At 47.6% G+C, this 16,904-nt stretch overlaps 1 protein-coding gene across 4 annotated transcripts in view; it reads right to left on the bottom strand.

Annotated features, from left to right (window-relative positions):
* Positions 1–777: 777 nt before the first annotated feature.
* Positions 778–16,904, bottom strand: part of B3GNT3 (UDP-GlcNAc:betaGal beta-1,3-N-acetylglucosaminyltransferase 3) — a 265,394-nt gene continuing 249,267 nt past the window's right edge. For all 4 annotated transcript variants that reach the window (XM_063914418.1, XM_063914416.1, XM_063914417.1 and 1 more), the window contains one exon: positions 778–2,872. In XM_063914418.1, the coding sequence (XP_063770488.1) occupies positions 1,708–2,865 (1,158 nt within the window). In that variant the 5' untranslated portion in view covers positions 2,866–2,872 and the 3' untranslated portion in view covers positions 778–1,707. The remainder of the gene's footprint in view (positions 2,873–16,904) is intronic.

Consider the following 16,904-nt stretch of genomic DNA (forward strand, 5'->3'; position numbering starts at 1 on the left):
CTCTTTTTTACTTGAATGCACAACTTTCCTTAAAAACACACCCACACCTCACTTAAAAACAAGCACACACAAAACACAGTGCTTCCCCCCAAATCCACCTCTCCCCCACCCCCCACACAGTGCCTACCTTTGACTATCATCAGGCTCAGGGAGCACGGAGGAGCAGAGAGCTTGCCTCGGCTGGCTTACTTAACTAGAAGGGCCCGGGAGGAGCTGTGCTCTGGAGCTCCCCCTAGCTGCAGCCAGTGCCAGCTCTCTGTAAATACAGGAGGCAGCTTCCGTGTCACTGACACAGCTCCTCCGTCTGCAATAGCAGTGCGGTCCTCAGGCAGCGGGAGACAGTGGAGGAGATGTGCCCCCTTGCGGTCAGGAGCCTGGCGGCAGCCGACTCCACTGCCTCCCACAGTTCCGTCACTGCGTCCCAGACAAAATGGTGGAGTCCATACTTCTACATGGACTTCACAAACATGGCTGTCGCTGTTATAGAGATACTTTTTTAGCCCTGCCCCTTCTTCTTGTACCTGAGATTCTTAGCATTATGCTGAGAGGCAGAAGGACCTACTGATAAGAAGCACCCAGCTCCACTCCTATAAGCTGTTTCTCCCATCTGGGCATTCTCCAAGAGTGAGACCCCTGGCTGTTATCTTCAGCAACCATTGTGAAGGCATTCTAATCTTTATGAAGCAAATGGCTTTGTATTTATTAATAAATATTTAATGCTCTCGGCCTATTGTCGAAGTATAAATATATATATTTTTTTTAATTTATGTTCAAAAGTTTTCTCAATTTCTATTTTATTTTTAATGGAAACATTTTAAATAAATTAACACATATAAATATTTAAAACCTCCACATAACAGTTTATCCATCAAATATACTGTACCATATATCAAGCATTCCCAAACCATACCAACTGGGTATACACTAGAAATAAATAAATCACCTGCGACCCACACTGGAAAGGCGACTGAAACACAGTAGGATGAACCCCAATCACATATCAAGTATCGAAACAGTTCAAGCACTCTCCCACAAATGTACAATAATCCTAAATCAATAGGTGAGATAGGGACAATTTCTCACCTATTGATTTAGTATTGTTGTACCTTTGTGAGACAGCGCTTGAACTCTTTCTATAGTAGTGGGTGCATACTAGTGTGTAACCAGTTGGGTCCTCAAGGCACACTAACAGTGCAGGTTTTAGTGATATCCAGTCTTCAGCACACATGGTTAAATCACAATAACTGAGGTAGTAATTAAGTCACCTGTGCTCAAGCATTGATATCACAAAAACCTAGACTGTAAAGCTAAATTGAACGGTCGACATCTAATGAGCCCGTCAGTGGTGTGTAGCCTCCGATATATCTGTGAACCACATCATTCACAAACATACAGCATTGCCCCTGCAGCACAGCTGATGGCCAATATATCTGCAGACATACCGTACACTTGCTGCAGTGGCTGATGGTGACTGACTGTCCGGTTGTGATGTCTGGCAAAACACATCACGCCAATAATCGGTAAGTGTGTATGCACTTACCGTTTGTCAGATAGGTCGGCGGACCAGCCGGACAGCCGATACGTTGGCCTAGAGTGTACCCAGTTGGGAATGTCTGCCTTATATAGTAGTAATTACTATTAACTGTTTGTCAGCTATACAGTATATTAAATGGCTGTAAGTCTTTGGTTAACATTAGTTCAATTCTATTACATGCCAATATTTACAGACAGTTTCTGGCCACAGTCCAGTTTAGGGTCTTGAACAGCATTCCACATGACCAGCATCTGGTAAGGTACAAAACGATGTACCATTAAAAGTTCTCTATAATAGCAAGGATTGAATGAGTCCAATTTAGCAGAAGGCACATGCACTCCTACTGTCCTCATACCCATGTGAGAGGCTGGTACCAGGCCAGCCTTTGCCAAACACATGCCCAAGTACACATCATCAATAGGGAACAACTGGATATCCTCAGACTTATTGTGTATGACATGGGCAGTATATCCAGACATAAGTATTCCTCCGCCTCCACAGTACATTGGATAGGATTTGGTTGTGGTAACCTGTACAGGGACATAATATTTGCTTCCAGATTCACGAATAGGTCCAACATTGGCAATAAGCTGTCCTACAAAGAGGTGTTTGTATGCTCCATGCTTTCCCATTCCCCGTAGGTAAGTGACTACATTAAAGGTGTTGACAAATACATCATCATCTCCATTGAAAATGAACTGAGCTCCAGGGCAGTAATCATTAAACCACTGATAGAAAAGCAACTGCTTTAGGGTGAGGTTGAAAAAGGTGTCATGGAAGTCCCACTGAAGGATATCCCCATATGTTTTACTCTCAATTCTCAGAAGTTGCCTCAAGTGTTTGTCTTCACGCATATTCTTGGAAGTTCCGGAAAGGAAAATCCGTCTGACTTGGGCACCTTCATAGCTGTTCTGCTCCCCCCATGTTTGACGAATGATGGTTCTCCTTTCATAATTCCCTGGAGAAGACTTAATGGCAAGAAGCAAGAAAACTCCTTTAGATGCTGCTGCACTTCCACACTTCCTTGGTGAGTTAAGGATCTGTGGAAAGCTCCTGCAATGTCTATATCTCAAGAAATCCTGGATGTGTGCAGGTAGTTTAAAAAACCCAGCAATACTTTCTACTGATGTGTTTACCTTGCATCTAGACACCCACTCAAGTTTTTTAAGCTCAGCCGGGGCAACGGTAAGCCTGTGATCAAGAACAGGCTGATGTTCCAATTTTTCCACAGCAGGCGTCTCATCTTCATTACCCTGCATAATAAACAGAAGGCCAGCAAAACCCACACAGAGAAGGAGTAAGCTCTCTATCATGAAAGAGGATCGCCTCATGTTGACACTAAAAAAAAAAAGCAGAAATAACATTACTTTTTATGTCAAGAAGAAACGCCATGGCTTATCATGAAACAATTACATTTAAGGAAGTGTCTGATGAGACGAAACAAAAATGAAAGGAAAATATACAGGGAAACGATAGCAGGAACAACTGTGGGGATTGCAGAACATAAATCATGATTGTAAAATTAAGTTACAAAGTACAATTCTGCCTGTTTTCTTTTATCAATGTGGTAATACTGCAAAGGAAACTTGTAGAAAAAGCTGGCAAGGGGCACAGAGGTAATGTGTTAGAACTTATTATTATGTCACCACAAAGTGTCCTCAGCGCTGTACAAAGAGTGCCCAGCAAAACAGTGAAATTAAATTACAAATCAGAATATTACACAATAATAATAGCTACAAAACAAAAAAAACAGCAATAAGGTACAAGGTGGCAAGATGTAAAAACTATCCATGGTATATCCTGCCACATATTGCAGTGATAATAATTGCATATGTACTAACATACTGTATGTGGTCAATATGGCAAAAGACAGATCTTCTAATAAGAGCTATCCTTTGCAATCAGTGTCCGTCATTGGACTTCTGGGTTTATGACCTGGGAGTCCATCTGCGTATGCGCACAGTGGGGATCATTCAGGTGTGGTTATGCTTCCTACTCCTGTTGCAATGATTTGCCATATGCAATTGCGATAATATGCTATGTCTATTATTTATGTATGCACATTTTTTTTCTCACATACTCTCTACCTTTAAACTCATAGTAGGGACCTCCATATACTCACACTTTATATCCCTTTATTATCACTATTTTTTAGTGTGATGCCCTGGGGGGGTCCTTTGCTGGATCATGTTTGGGGGTTTCCTGCGTTCCGGATGTTGGCCCCATAGTGTTAGGAACCTGCCCGACAAGAGGTGACCTGGACGATTGGTGGGTAGGCCAATCTCATTGGCCAACGATATACTAACAACCTCTTATGATATACCAAATTATACTGTAATGATCGCTTAGTGCATCTGCACCCCCTTTTGTCTGTGTGTACTACTTTATTCTCAGCAGCATAGCACCTTTCATTACTGGAGGGTGTGCAATTTAGAACCATTTCCCCTACTATGTATATGTGTAGAAATACACACCTGAGGTTTGAGAATGCCTTAAATCTAGATTGGCACCCCTCCCCCACCACCCTCTATGTTTTTAAGCAGGGAAACCAACAAGGACTGCACAGTGACACAGGCATAATTTTAAGTAAGTCCTATTTATTTATACATAGTGTCAGTCAACTTGGGGTCGGCGTTTGGACGTAGGGTCCCCCGTGCCTGTTCTGGCTGGACTGTCTCAGGGCATCACCATTTAAATACACAGTCACTTTTTATATCCTGTTTGTCCATTATTTATGTATGCACATTTTTTTTTCACATACTCTCTACCTTTAAACTCATAGTAGGGACCTCCATATACTCACACTTTATATCCCTTTATTATCACTATTTTTTAGTGTGATGCCCTGGGGGGGTTCCTTTGCTGGATCATGTTTGGGGGTTTCCTGCGTTCCGGATGTTGGCCCCATAGTGTTAAGAACCTGCCCGACAAGAGGTGACCTGGACGATTGGTGGGTAGGCCAATATCATTGGCCAACGATATACTAACAACCTCTTATGATATACCAAATTATACTGTAATGATCGCTTAGTGCATCTGCACCCCCTTTTGTCTGTGTGTACTACTTTATTCTCAGCAGCATAGCACCTTTCATTACTGGAGGGTGTGCAATTTAGAATCATTTCCTCTACTATGTATATGTGTAGAAATACACACCTGAGGTTTGAGAATGCCTCAAATCTAGATTGGCACCCCTCCCCCACCACCCTCTATGTTTTTAAGCAGGGAAACCAACAAGGACTGTACAGTGACACAGGCATAATTTTAAGTAAGTCCTATTTGTTTATACATAGTGTCAGTCAACTTGGGGTCGGCGTTTGGACGTAGGGTCCCCCGTGCCTGTTCTGGCTGGACTGTCTCAGGGCATCACCATTTAAATACACAGTCACTTTCTAAATCCTGTTTGTCTATTATTTATGTATGCACATTTTTTTTCACATACTCTCTACCTTTAAACTCATAGTAGGGACCTCCATATACTCACACTTTATATCCCTTTATTATCACTATTTTTTAGTGTGATGCCCTGGGGTGGTCCTTTGCTGGATCATGTTTGGGGGTTTCCTGCGTTCCGGATGTTGGCCCCATAGTGTTAGGAACCTGCCCGACAAGAGGTGACCTGGACGATTGGTGGGTAGGCCAATATCATTGGCCAACGATATACTAACAACCTCTTATGATATACCAAATTATACTGTAATGATCGCTTAGTGCATCTGCACCCCCTTTTGTCTGTGTGTACTACTTTATTCTCAGCAGCATAGCACCTTTCATTACTGGAGGGTGTGCAATTTAGAACCATTTCCCCTTTAGTACATCTCTAAGGTGGGACAGAACATATCTCTATACCTTAACAAAAACAATAATAAGGAGCAAATCAGTACAAGCTGAGCCTGCATACAGTAGGAGCTGCTGTTATCCCAGAGAATATCTTGATTTTACAGTGGAACGGAGAGGTTCATGGGGTTTTTACCAGTAGCACACAGTCAACTCAGCAGTGCAGTGACTTTGTACTTTGTAAGCATTCCCCAACCATTGTTGCGAATAAATTGTTGTTCATGTAAAAAAAAACAACAACCCAACCACTAAGGGCGGAATTCAATTACCTGCAATCCGTTTTCACAGTAAACTCCCGTTATACCATAATTTTTTATTTTTTTTTGGGGGGGGGGGTGTATTTCAATTTCTCCATTTTTATTTTGCGCCCATTAGTGCCGGCTATCTGGGGTAATTTACCATGGCTAATTGATGTCCCCCCTAAAACCTTTGGCTAAAATCCCGGTTAGAATCTCAAGATTACAGTCTAAAAAATGATCATGTCCAAAAGAAATGCAGTCATAGGGCCAGATGTAATGAAGTCTGACTTGGCCGGAAGTGCGGGTTCCCGGCCGAACTCGGACATCTTTTACAAGCATAAATCATGTACAAGGCAAAATCATGCCATGTAAATGATTAGCGTTTAAAAAAAAATGTCCGAGTTTGGCACATAATGTATACATTCACAATATTGACATTCATAATGTTGACACCATGGTGATGACATTGTTGAAATGTTATCTGGCAACATGAAGACATCCCCAGAATGCCGCCATATTCACAATTGGCGGATTTTAATTACTTACCGGTAAATCCTTTTCTCGTAGTCCGTAGAGGATACTGGGGTTCCATTTAGTACCATGAAGGTGTAGAAGGGTCCACTAGGAGCCATGAGCACTTTAAGAATTTGATAGTGTGGGCTGGCTCCTCCTACTACGCCCCTCCTACCAGACTCAGTCTAGGAAACTGTGCCCAAGGAGACGGACATATTTTGAGAGAGATAAAGATAGTGGTGAGATTCCGAACCAGCACACACAAACAGAGGAAGGCTATGCTAACCCAACATTAAACAGGAACAGCAACAGCTGAACCAACAATACTTAACTAAGTAACAGTGCAGGAAGAACGAAACACCGGGCGGGCGCCCAGTATCCTCTACGGACTACGAGAAAAGGATTTTCCGGTAGGTAATTAAAATCCTATTTTCTCTTACGTCCTAGAGGATACTGGGGTTCCAGTTAGTACCATGGGGATGTACCTAAGCTCCCAAACCGGGAGGGAGAGTGCTAAGGTTCCTGCAGAATTGATTGACCATACTGAAGGTCCTCAGAGGCCAAAGTATCGAACTTAGAACTTAGCAAACGTATTCGAACCAGACCAAGTAGCCGCTCGGCAGAGCTGGAAAGCTGAGACACCCTGGGCAGCCGCCCTGGAAGAACCCACCGACCTAGTAGAGTGGGCCTGTACAGATTTTGCGGAATAAGCATGCTAGATAGTTAGCCTGATCCAGCGTGCAATTGTCTGCTTTGAAGCAGGACACCCAATTTTATTGGGATTATAGAGTCATAGAGAACGAACACAGATTTTCTGCGACAAGCTGTCCTCTTTACGTATACCTTCAAACCCTCATTACATCCATAGACTTTGAAGTAGCAGAAGTGTCGGTGATAACCGGAACCAGAATAGGTTGGTTGATGTGAAACGCAGACACCACTTTCGGAAAAAATTGCTGACGAGTACTGAGTTCAGCTCTGTCCCCATGGAAAATTTAATAGGGGCTTTTGTGAGACAAAGCCCCCAGCTCCGACACACGTCTTGCTGAAGCCAAGGCCAACAGTGTGACAGTCTCCCACGTAAGATATTTTACGTCCACCCCCTAATGGTTCAAACCAGTCCAATTGGAGGAACTGCAGCACCAAATTGAGATCCCAAGGTGCCGTGGGAGGCACAAAGGGAGGTTGGATGCGCAGAACACCTTTCAAAAACGTCTGGACCTCAGGGAGCGAAGCCAATTGTTTCTGAAAGAAAATGGACAAGGCCGAAATCTGGACTTTTATGGAGCCCAGATGTAGGCCCACATCCACAGCTGCCTGCAGAAAAAGCAGGAAACATCCCAGGTGAAATTCCGCCGCAGAATAAGTTCTGCTCTCACACCAAGAGACGTATTTCTTCCAAATACGGTGGTAATGTTTAGACGTTACCCCATTCCTGGCTTGGATCGTAGTCGGGATAACTTTGTTAGGGATCTCTCTTCTGGCTTGAATCAGCCGTTCAACTTCCATGCCGTCAAACGTAGCCGTGGTAAGTCCTGAGAAACGAACGGGCCCTGTTGCAGAAGATCCTCGCAAAAAGGTAGAGGCCACGGATCTTCGAGGAGCATCTCCAGAAGGTCCGCGTACCAGGCCCTTCTTGGCCAGTCCGGAGCAATGAGTATTGCTTGAACCTTCTCCCTTTTTAGAATTCTTGGGATCAGAGGAATAGGAGGAAACACGTACACCATCTGATAGACCCATGGAGTCGTCAGAGCGTCTACCGCCACTGCCTGTGGGTCTCTCGACCTGGAACAATACCGTTTGAGCTTCTTGTTGAGGCGAGAGGCCATCATGTCGAATTGTGGATATCCCCACAGACGTGTCAAGCACCTGAACACTTCCAGTGAAGGACCCACTCCCCCAGGTGCAGGCTGTGTCTGCTGAGGAAGTCTGCTTCCCAGCTGTATACTCCCGAAATAAAGACCGCTGACAACACCCCAGCGTTTTTTTCTGTCCATAGGAGAATTCTCTACACCTCTAACATTGCTGCTTTGCTTTTCGTTCCGCCCTGTCGGTTTAAGTATGTCACTGATGTCACATTGTCCGACTGGATCTGAATAGCCCGATCGTGAAGAGAGGCCTGCAGAAGGGCATTGTATATGGCCCTGAGTTCCAGAATGTTGACTGGAAGGATGACTTCCTGACTTGACCATCTTCCCTGAAACTGCACCCCCTAGGTGACTGCTCCCCAACCTCTGAGGCTTGCGTCCGTGGTTAACAGGATCTAGTCCTGAATTCCGAACCTCCGACCCTCAATGAGGTGAGAAATCTGTAGCCACCACAGAAGGGAGATCCTGGCCTTTGGCGACAGACGGATCCTCTGGTGCATGTGAAGATGCGATCCGGACCATTTGTCCAACAGATTGAGCTAGAAGGGTCTTGTGTGAAACCTTCCGTATTGAAGTGCCTCGTAAGAGGCTACCATTTTCCCCAGAAGGCGAATGCACAGATGAACCAATATCCGGGTTGGCTGCAGGATTACTAATGCAGCTTTTCCAACGGAAGGAACACTTTCTGCGACTTCGGGGTATATTTACTAAGGTCCCGATTTTGACCGAGATGGTGTTTTTTCTTCAAAGTGTCATCTCGGGAATTTACTAAACTCAAATCAGGGCAGTGATGAGGGCATTCGTATTTTTTTGGAACTCAAAGAAAAAAATTACGAATGAATACACCATCGGTCAAATACGCCTGAAATTTGGTAGAACTCGGTCATTTACTAAAAAGTGTAATTCACAAGCACTGCCGGCACCAAACACTGCCGCAGGGCCGGTGCAAGGTTTATTGGCACCCTAGGCAAGACTTCAGACTACTCCCCCCCCCCCCCCCTACCCTCCTTTTCTCCTCTTTTATTTATTATTTTCTGTTCGGCATTGAAGCATACATCAGCAGATCCCTCTGTTGTGCAAATGTATAAAAATATCTACACACTGGTGGTGCCTAACCCTAACCCTCCCTTCCCCACTGCCTAACCCTACCCCTCCCTTCCCCGCTGCCTAACCGTAACCCTCCTTTCCCCACTGCCTAACCCTAACCCTCCCCCACCGGTCCATAACCCTAACCTTCCCTGTGCTTTCCCCTAACCCTAAAACCCATTCTTCACCCTAAACCTAACCTCCTAAACCTAACGCCAGTGCCTCCCGCTATCAGGATGTTCAGGATGCTGGCTGTCAGTTGGCAGTATTGTGACGCTGGCATCCCATTCGGCATCGGTATGTTCACGCCGGGATGGTGTTCTTGTTCGGGATGCTGGCGTCGGTATAGCGACCGTCGGTATCCCGTCCATTGGTTAGGTTACTGCTTCCCGCTGTCACCCATACACAGTTGTCACCCACTGTCACACACACTCGCACACAGCAGTCAACCACTATCACCCATACACAGCAGTCACCAACTGTCACAAACACTCACCCACTGTCACGCATACACTGCAGTCACCCACTGTCACCCATACACAATAGTTACCCACTGTCACCCATACACAGCAGTCACCCACTGTCACCCATACACTGCAGTCACCCATACACTGCAGTCACCCACTGTCACCCATACACTGCAGTCACCCATACACTGCAGTCACCCATACACAGCAGTCACCCACTGTCACCCATACACTGCAGACACCCACTGTCACCCATACACAGCAGTCACCCACTGTCACCCATACACAGCAGTCACCCACTGTCACCCATACACTGCAGTCACCCATTGTCACCCATACACTGCAGTCACCCATACACAGCAGTCACCCACTGTCACCCATACACTGCAGTCACCCACTGTCACCCATACACAGCAGTCACCCACTGTCACCCATACACTGCAGTCACCCATACACAGCAGTCACCCACTGTCACCCATACACTGCAGTCACCCATTGTCACCCATACACAGCAGTCACCCATACACTGCAGTCACCCACTGTCACCCATACACTGCAGTCACCCATACACAGCAGTCACCCATACACAGCAGTCACCCACTGTCACCCATACACTGCAGTCACCAACTGTCACCCGTACACTGCAGTCACCCAATGTCACCCATACACAGCAGTCACCCAATGTCACCCATACACAGCTGTCACAAACACTAACCCACTGTCACGCATGCACTGCAGTCACCCATACACAGCAGTCACCCACTGTCACCCATACACTGCAGTCACCCACAGTCACCCAATGTCACCCATACACAGCAGTCACCCACTGTTACCCATACACTGCAGTCACCCAATGTCACCCATACACAGCAGTCACCCACTGTCACCCATACACAGCAGTCACCCACTGTCACCCATACACAGCTATCACACACAGCTGTCAACCATACACATTTGTCACCCACTGTCACCCATACACAGTTGTCACCCACTGTCACTCAATCTCTCACACACACACAAACAGTGCACCCAGTAGTGCTCACCTAGCGCCACCTCACACTATGCAGCGGGCTGTGATGAGCATGGGCAGCAGATGTCATCTGCAGAGGTTATGTGCCCAGCTCTAGATCACTTGTGGTACAGTAGCTGCAGCTGGTGTGACGGCTGCTCAGTGGCTAGGAGAAGCTCTGCTCCACCCGTCAAGATCAGCCACTGCAGCAACAGCCGGAGGAGGGACAGGGAACTGCCGGCAGGGAGTGCGCAGGGAGGATGTACCGTGTCCCAATGTTAATGTGTTCTAAGAAGCAGGAAGTGTCTGACTCTCCTCAGAAGGCCAGGGGGCGGGCGCCACACAGGAACAATTAATTGAAGCGCACGGCATGTCAGCACTGGGGGCGGGACTCGAAGAGACCAATAGACTGCAGGTGGTGAGGTTAGTGATGGACGGACCCTCGCCGCGGCCGCCCATACACTGCAGTCACCCATACACTGCAGTCACCCACTGTCACCCATACACTGCAGTCACCCATACACTGCAGTCACCCATACACAGCAGTCACCCACTGTCACCCATACACTGCAGTCACCCACTGTCACCCATACACAGCAGTCACCCACTGTCACCCATACACTGCAGTCACCCATACACAGCAGTCACCCACTGTCACCCATACACTGCAGTCACCCATTGTCACCCATACACTGCAGTCACCCATACACAGCAGTCACCCACTGTCACCCATACACTGCAGTCACCCACTGTCACCCATACACAGCAGTCACCCACTGTCACCCATACACTGCAGTCACCCATACACAGCAGTCACCCACTGGCACCCATACACTGCAGTCACCCATTGTCACCCATACACAGCAGTCACCCATACACTGCAGTCACCCACTGTCACCCATACACTGCAGTCACCCATACACAGCAGTCACCCATACACAGCAGTCACCCACTGTCACCCATACACTGCAGTCACCAACTGTCACCCGTACACAGCAGTCACCCAATGTCACCCATACACTGAAGTCACCCAATGTCACCCACACACAGCAGTCACCCACTGTCACTCATACACTGCAGTCACCCACTGTTGCCCATACACAGCAGTCACCCACTGTTGCCCATACACAGCTGTCACAAACACTAACCCACTGTCACGCATGCACTGCAGTCACCCATACACAGCAGTCACCCACTGTCACCCATACACTGCAGTCACCCACTGTCACCCATACGCAGTAGTCACCCACTGTCACCCATACACTGAAGTCACCCAATGTCACCCACACACAGCAGTCACCCACTGTCACTCATACACTGCAGTCACCCACTGTTGCCCATACACAGCAGTCACCCACTGTTGCCCATACACAGCAGTCACCCACTGTCACCCATACACTGCAATCACCCAATGTCACCCATACACTGCAGTCACCCATACACAGCAGTCACCCACTGTCACCCATACACTGCAGTCACCTACTGTCACCCATACACAGCAGTCACCCACTGTCACCCATACACTGCAGTCACCCACTGTCACCCATACACTGCAGTCACCCAATGTCACCCATACACAGCAGTCGCCCACTGTCACCCATACACAGCTGTCACAAACACTCACCCACTGTCACGCATGCACTGCAGTCACCCAATGTCACCCATACACAGCAGTCACCCACTGTCACCCATACATTGCAGTCACCCACTGTCACCCATACGTAGCAGTCACCCACTGTCACTCATACGCAGCAGTCACCCACTGTCACCCATACACTGAATCACCCAATGTCACCCACACACAGCAGTCACCCACTGTCACTCATACACTGCAGTCACCCACTGTCGCCCATACACTGCAGTCACCCATACACAGCAGTCACCCATACACTGCAGTCACCCATACACAGCAGTCACCCACTGTCACCCATACACTGCAGTCACCCAATGTCACCCATACACAGCAGTCACCCACTGTTACCCATACACTGCAGTCACCAAATGTCACCCATACACAGCAGTCACCCACTGTCACCCATACACAGCAGTCACCCACTGTCACCCATACACTGCAGTCACCCACTGTCACCCATACACAGCTATCACACACAGCTGTCAACCATACACATTTGTCACCCACTGTCACCCATACACAGTTGTCACCCACTGTCACTCAATCTCTCACACACACACAAACAGTGCACCCAGTAGTGCTCACCTAGCGCCACCTCACACTATGCAGCGGGCTGTGATGAGCATGGGCAGCAGATGTCATCTGCAGAGGTTATGTGCCCAGCTCTAGATCACTTGTGGTACAGTAGCTGCGGCTGGTGTGACGGCTGCTCAGTGGCTAGGAGAAGCTCTGCTCCACCCGTCAAGATCAGCCACTGCAGCAACAGCCGGAGGAGGGACAGGGAACTGCCGGCAGGGAGTGCGCAGGGAGGATGTACCGTGTCCCAATGTTAATGTGTTCTAAGAAGCAGGAAGTGTCTGACTCTCCTCAGAAGGCCAGGGGGCGGGCGCCACACAGGAACAATTAATTGAAGCGCACGGCATGTCAGCACTGGGGGCGGGACTCGAAGAGACCAATAGACTGCAGGTGGTGAGGTTAGTGATGGACGGACCCTCGCCGCGGCCGCCCCCAGGCTAGCAACAATTATTCTTTACAAAAAATGGATTTAACTGGAGCATGCCGCCCTCTAGTGGCCGGCGCCCATAGGCAGCTGCCTAAAGCTGCCTAATGGTGGCGCCGGCCCTGCACTGCCGTGAAAAAATACAAATCGTAAAAAAGTGCTAAAATAAAACAGACCTGCTTTTTTTTACCGTGTTCTGATAGGCATGCACGGATCCATGAGATCCGTGCATGTTTATCAGTGGGAAGGGGTGGGAAAGTGTTACATTTTTTTAAAAAAAATGCGTAGGGTCCCCCCTCCTAAGCAAAACCAGCCTCGGGCTCATTGAGCCGGTCCTGGTTGAAAAAATATGGGGAAAAAAGTGACAGGGGTTCCCCCATATTTAATCAACCAGCACCGGGCTCTGCGCCTGGTCCTGGTTCCAAAAATACGGGGGACAAAAAGCGTAGGGGTCCCCCGTATTTCTGAAACCAGCACCGGGCTCCACTAGCCAGATACATAATGCCACAGCCGGGGGACACTTTTATATTGGTCCCTGCGGCCCTGGCATTACATACCCAACTAGTCACCCCTGGCCGGGGTACCCTGGAGGAGTGGGAACCCCTTAAATCAAGGGGTCCCCCCCTCCAGCCACCCAAGGGCCAGGGGTGAAGCCCGAGGCTGTCCCCCCCCATCCAAGGGCGGCGGATGGGGGGGCTGATAGCCTTTTTGACAAAATGTGAATATTGTTTTTAGTAGCAGTACTACAAGTCCCAGCAAGCCTCCCCCGCAAGCTGGTACTTGGAGAACCACAAGTACCAGCATGCGGAGGAAAACCGAGCCCGCTGGTACCTGTAGTACTACTACTAAAAAAATACCCCAATAAAAACAGGAGACACACACCTTGAAAGTAAAAGTTTATTACATACATCCACACCACCAAACATACATACTTACCTATGTTCACACGAGGGTCGGTCCACTTCTCTATATAGAATCCATGGGGTACCTGTAGGAAAAATTATACTCACATAATCCAGTGTAGATCGGTCCTCTTCTGTTCTATTTGTAATCCACGTACTTTGCAAAATAAAAAAACGGACACCCGACCAGGTCAACCGCTGACCACAAAGTTCCCACCATTGGTTACAATGGAGCGCATAGGCACTACATTGTATCACTGCCGTGTGCTGCCTGACAGACACTACAGGAGCACACAGCCAATCAGGAGGGTGCCACGACGTGGCGCTCCCTGATTGGCTGAAGGAACCCTCTTAGACAGAAGTCAGGGGGGGGTTCCTGGCAGTCGGGGAAAGGGGTCCCATGTGAAAACATGGGGCCCCTTTCAGTGCGTGGTCGGGTGTCCGTTTTTTTATTTTGCAAAGTACGTGGATTACAAATAGAACAGAAGAGGACCGATCTACACTGGATTATGTGAGTATAATTTTTCCTACAGGTACCCCATGGATTCTACATGGAGAAGAGGACCGACCCTCGTGTGAACATAGGTAAGTATGTATGTTTGGTGGTGTGGATGTATGTAATAAACTTTTACTTTCAAGGTGTGTGTCTCCTGTTTTTATTGGGGTATTTTTTTAGTAGTAGTACTACAGGTACCAGCGGGCCCGGTTTTCCTCCGCATGCTGGTACTTGTGGTTCTCCAAGTACCAGCTTGCGGGGGAGGCTTGCTGGGACTTGTAGTACTGCTACTAAAAACAATATTCACATTTTGTCAAAAAGGCTATCAGCCCCCCCATCCGCCGCCCTTGGATGGGGGAGACAGCCTCGGGCTTCACCCCTGGCCCTTGGGTGGCTGGAGGGGGGGGACCCCTTGATTTAAGGGGTTCCCACTCCTCCAGGGTACCCCGGCCAGGGGTGACTAGTTGGGTATGTAATGCCAGGGCCGCAGGGACCAATATAAAAGTGTCCCCCGGCTGTGGCATTATGTATCTGGCTAGTGGAGCCCGGTGCTGGTTTCAGAAATACGGGGGACCCCTACGCTTTTTGTCCCCCGTATTTTTGGAACCAGGACCAGGCGCAGAGCCCGGTGCTGGTTGATTAAATATGGGGGAACCCCTGTCACTTTTTTACCAATATTTTTTTAACCAGGACCAGCTCAATGAGCCCGGGGCTGGTTTTGCTTAGGAGGGGGGACCCCACGCATTTTTTTTTTAACAATGTTTTATTTTTTACGAAAGGTGCACAATGAAGCCCAGCACAGATCTCACAGATCCGGCCGAGATTCATTGTGTTAAAGTCGGCAGTGTTTTACAATTCACTCCCGTAAAACACTGCCAAAAAATACGAATGACATCGACATCGGTAAATACGAAAATGCGGAATACGACAGCTTAGTAAATTAGTCGTAATAAATTCAAAAAGTTGCAAATTTACACTTTCGATGTCATTCGTGTTTGAACTTTAACCTCATTCGGAAAAATACGAATTTTAGTAAATATACCCCTCCGTGTCCAGTATCATTCCCAGGAATGGGAGCCTCCGTGTTGGCTCCAGGTGAGATTTCGGAAGGTTCAGAATCTACCCGTGATCTTGGAGAAGTTTGGTTCTCCCTGGACGGCGCCTTTATCAGAAGATCGTCCAGGTACGGAATTATGGGGGCAATTCCAAGTTGATCGCAGCAGGAAATTTTTTAGCAGTTGGGCAAAACCATGTGCACTGCAGGGGAGGCAGATATAACATTTGCAGAGAGAGTTAGATTTGGGTGGGTTATTTTATTTCTGTGCAGGGTAAATACTGGCTGCTTTATTTTTACACTGCAAATTAGATTGCAGATTGAACACACCACACCCAAATCTAACTCTCTCTGCACATGTTATATCTGCCTTCCCTGCAGTGCACATGGTTTTGCCCAATTGCTAACAGAATTCCTGCTGCGATCAACTTGGAATTACCCCCTATGTTCAATCCCTGCTTGCGGAGTATAAACATCATCTCTGCCATCACTTTGGTGAACACCCTTGGTGCCGTGGAGAGACAAAATGTCAGGGCCTGGAACTGGTAGTGACAGTCCTGCAGTGCAAACCGTAGATAAGCCTGACGAGGCAGCCAGATCGGAATGTGAAGGTACGCATCCTTGATATCCAGAGACACTAGAAATGCCCCTTCCTCCAGACCTGAGATCACCGCTCTCAGAGACTCCATCTTGAACTTGAACACTTTTAAGAATAGATTCAAGGACTTGAGGTTCAGAATTGGTTGTACCGAACCGTCCGGTTTTGGTACTACAAACAAGTTGGAATAGTACCCCTTGTTGTGCAGATGAGGTGGAACTGGAACAATGACTTGAGTCAGTACCAGTTTTTGGATGGCCTGCTGTAAAGTTATACTTGCTTCTTGTGAAGCTGGTAAGCCTGATTTGAAGAATCTGTGAGGTGGGAGCTCTTGGAACTCCAGTCTGTGACCCTGGGAAATTAGATCTATGACCCAGGGATCCCGGAACGGTGCCAACCAGCCCTGCCTGAAAATAACAAACATATAAAATAAATGCAGAAAACTCTTCAGGAGCTTCCATAAGCGTGACCAGCTCCTCTGGGCACATTTTCTAAACTGAGTCTGGTAGGAGGGGCATAGAGGGAGGACCCAGCCCACACTATCAAATCTTAAAGTGCCCATGGCTCCTAGTGGCCCCGTCTATACCCCCATGGTACTAAATGGAACCCAAGTATCCTCTAGGACGTAAGAGAAAATATGAAATGTCAACATGTGAAATACTGACGTT

The sequence above is a fragment of the Pseudophryne corroboree genome, chromosome 1 (assembly GCF_028390025.1).
Source record: "Pseudophryne corroboree isolate aPseCor3 chromosome 1, aPseCor3.hap2, whole genome shotgun sequence".
Taxonomy (NCBI): domain Eukaryota; kingdom Metazoa; phylum Chordata; class Amphibia; order Anura; family Myobatrachidae; genus Pseudophryne; species Pseudophryne corroboree.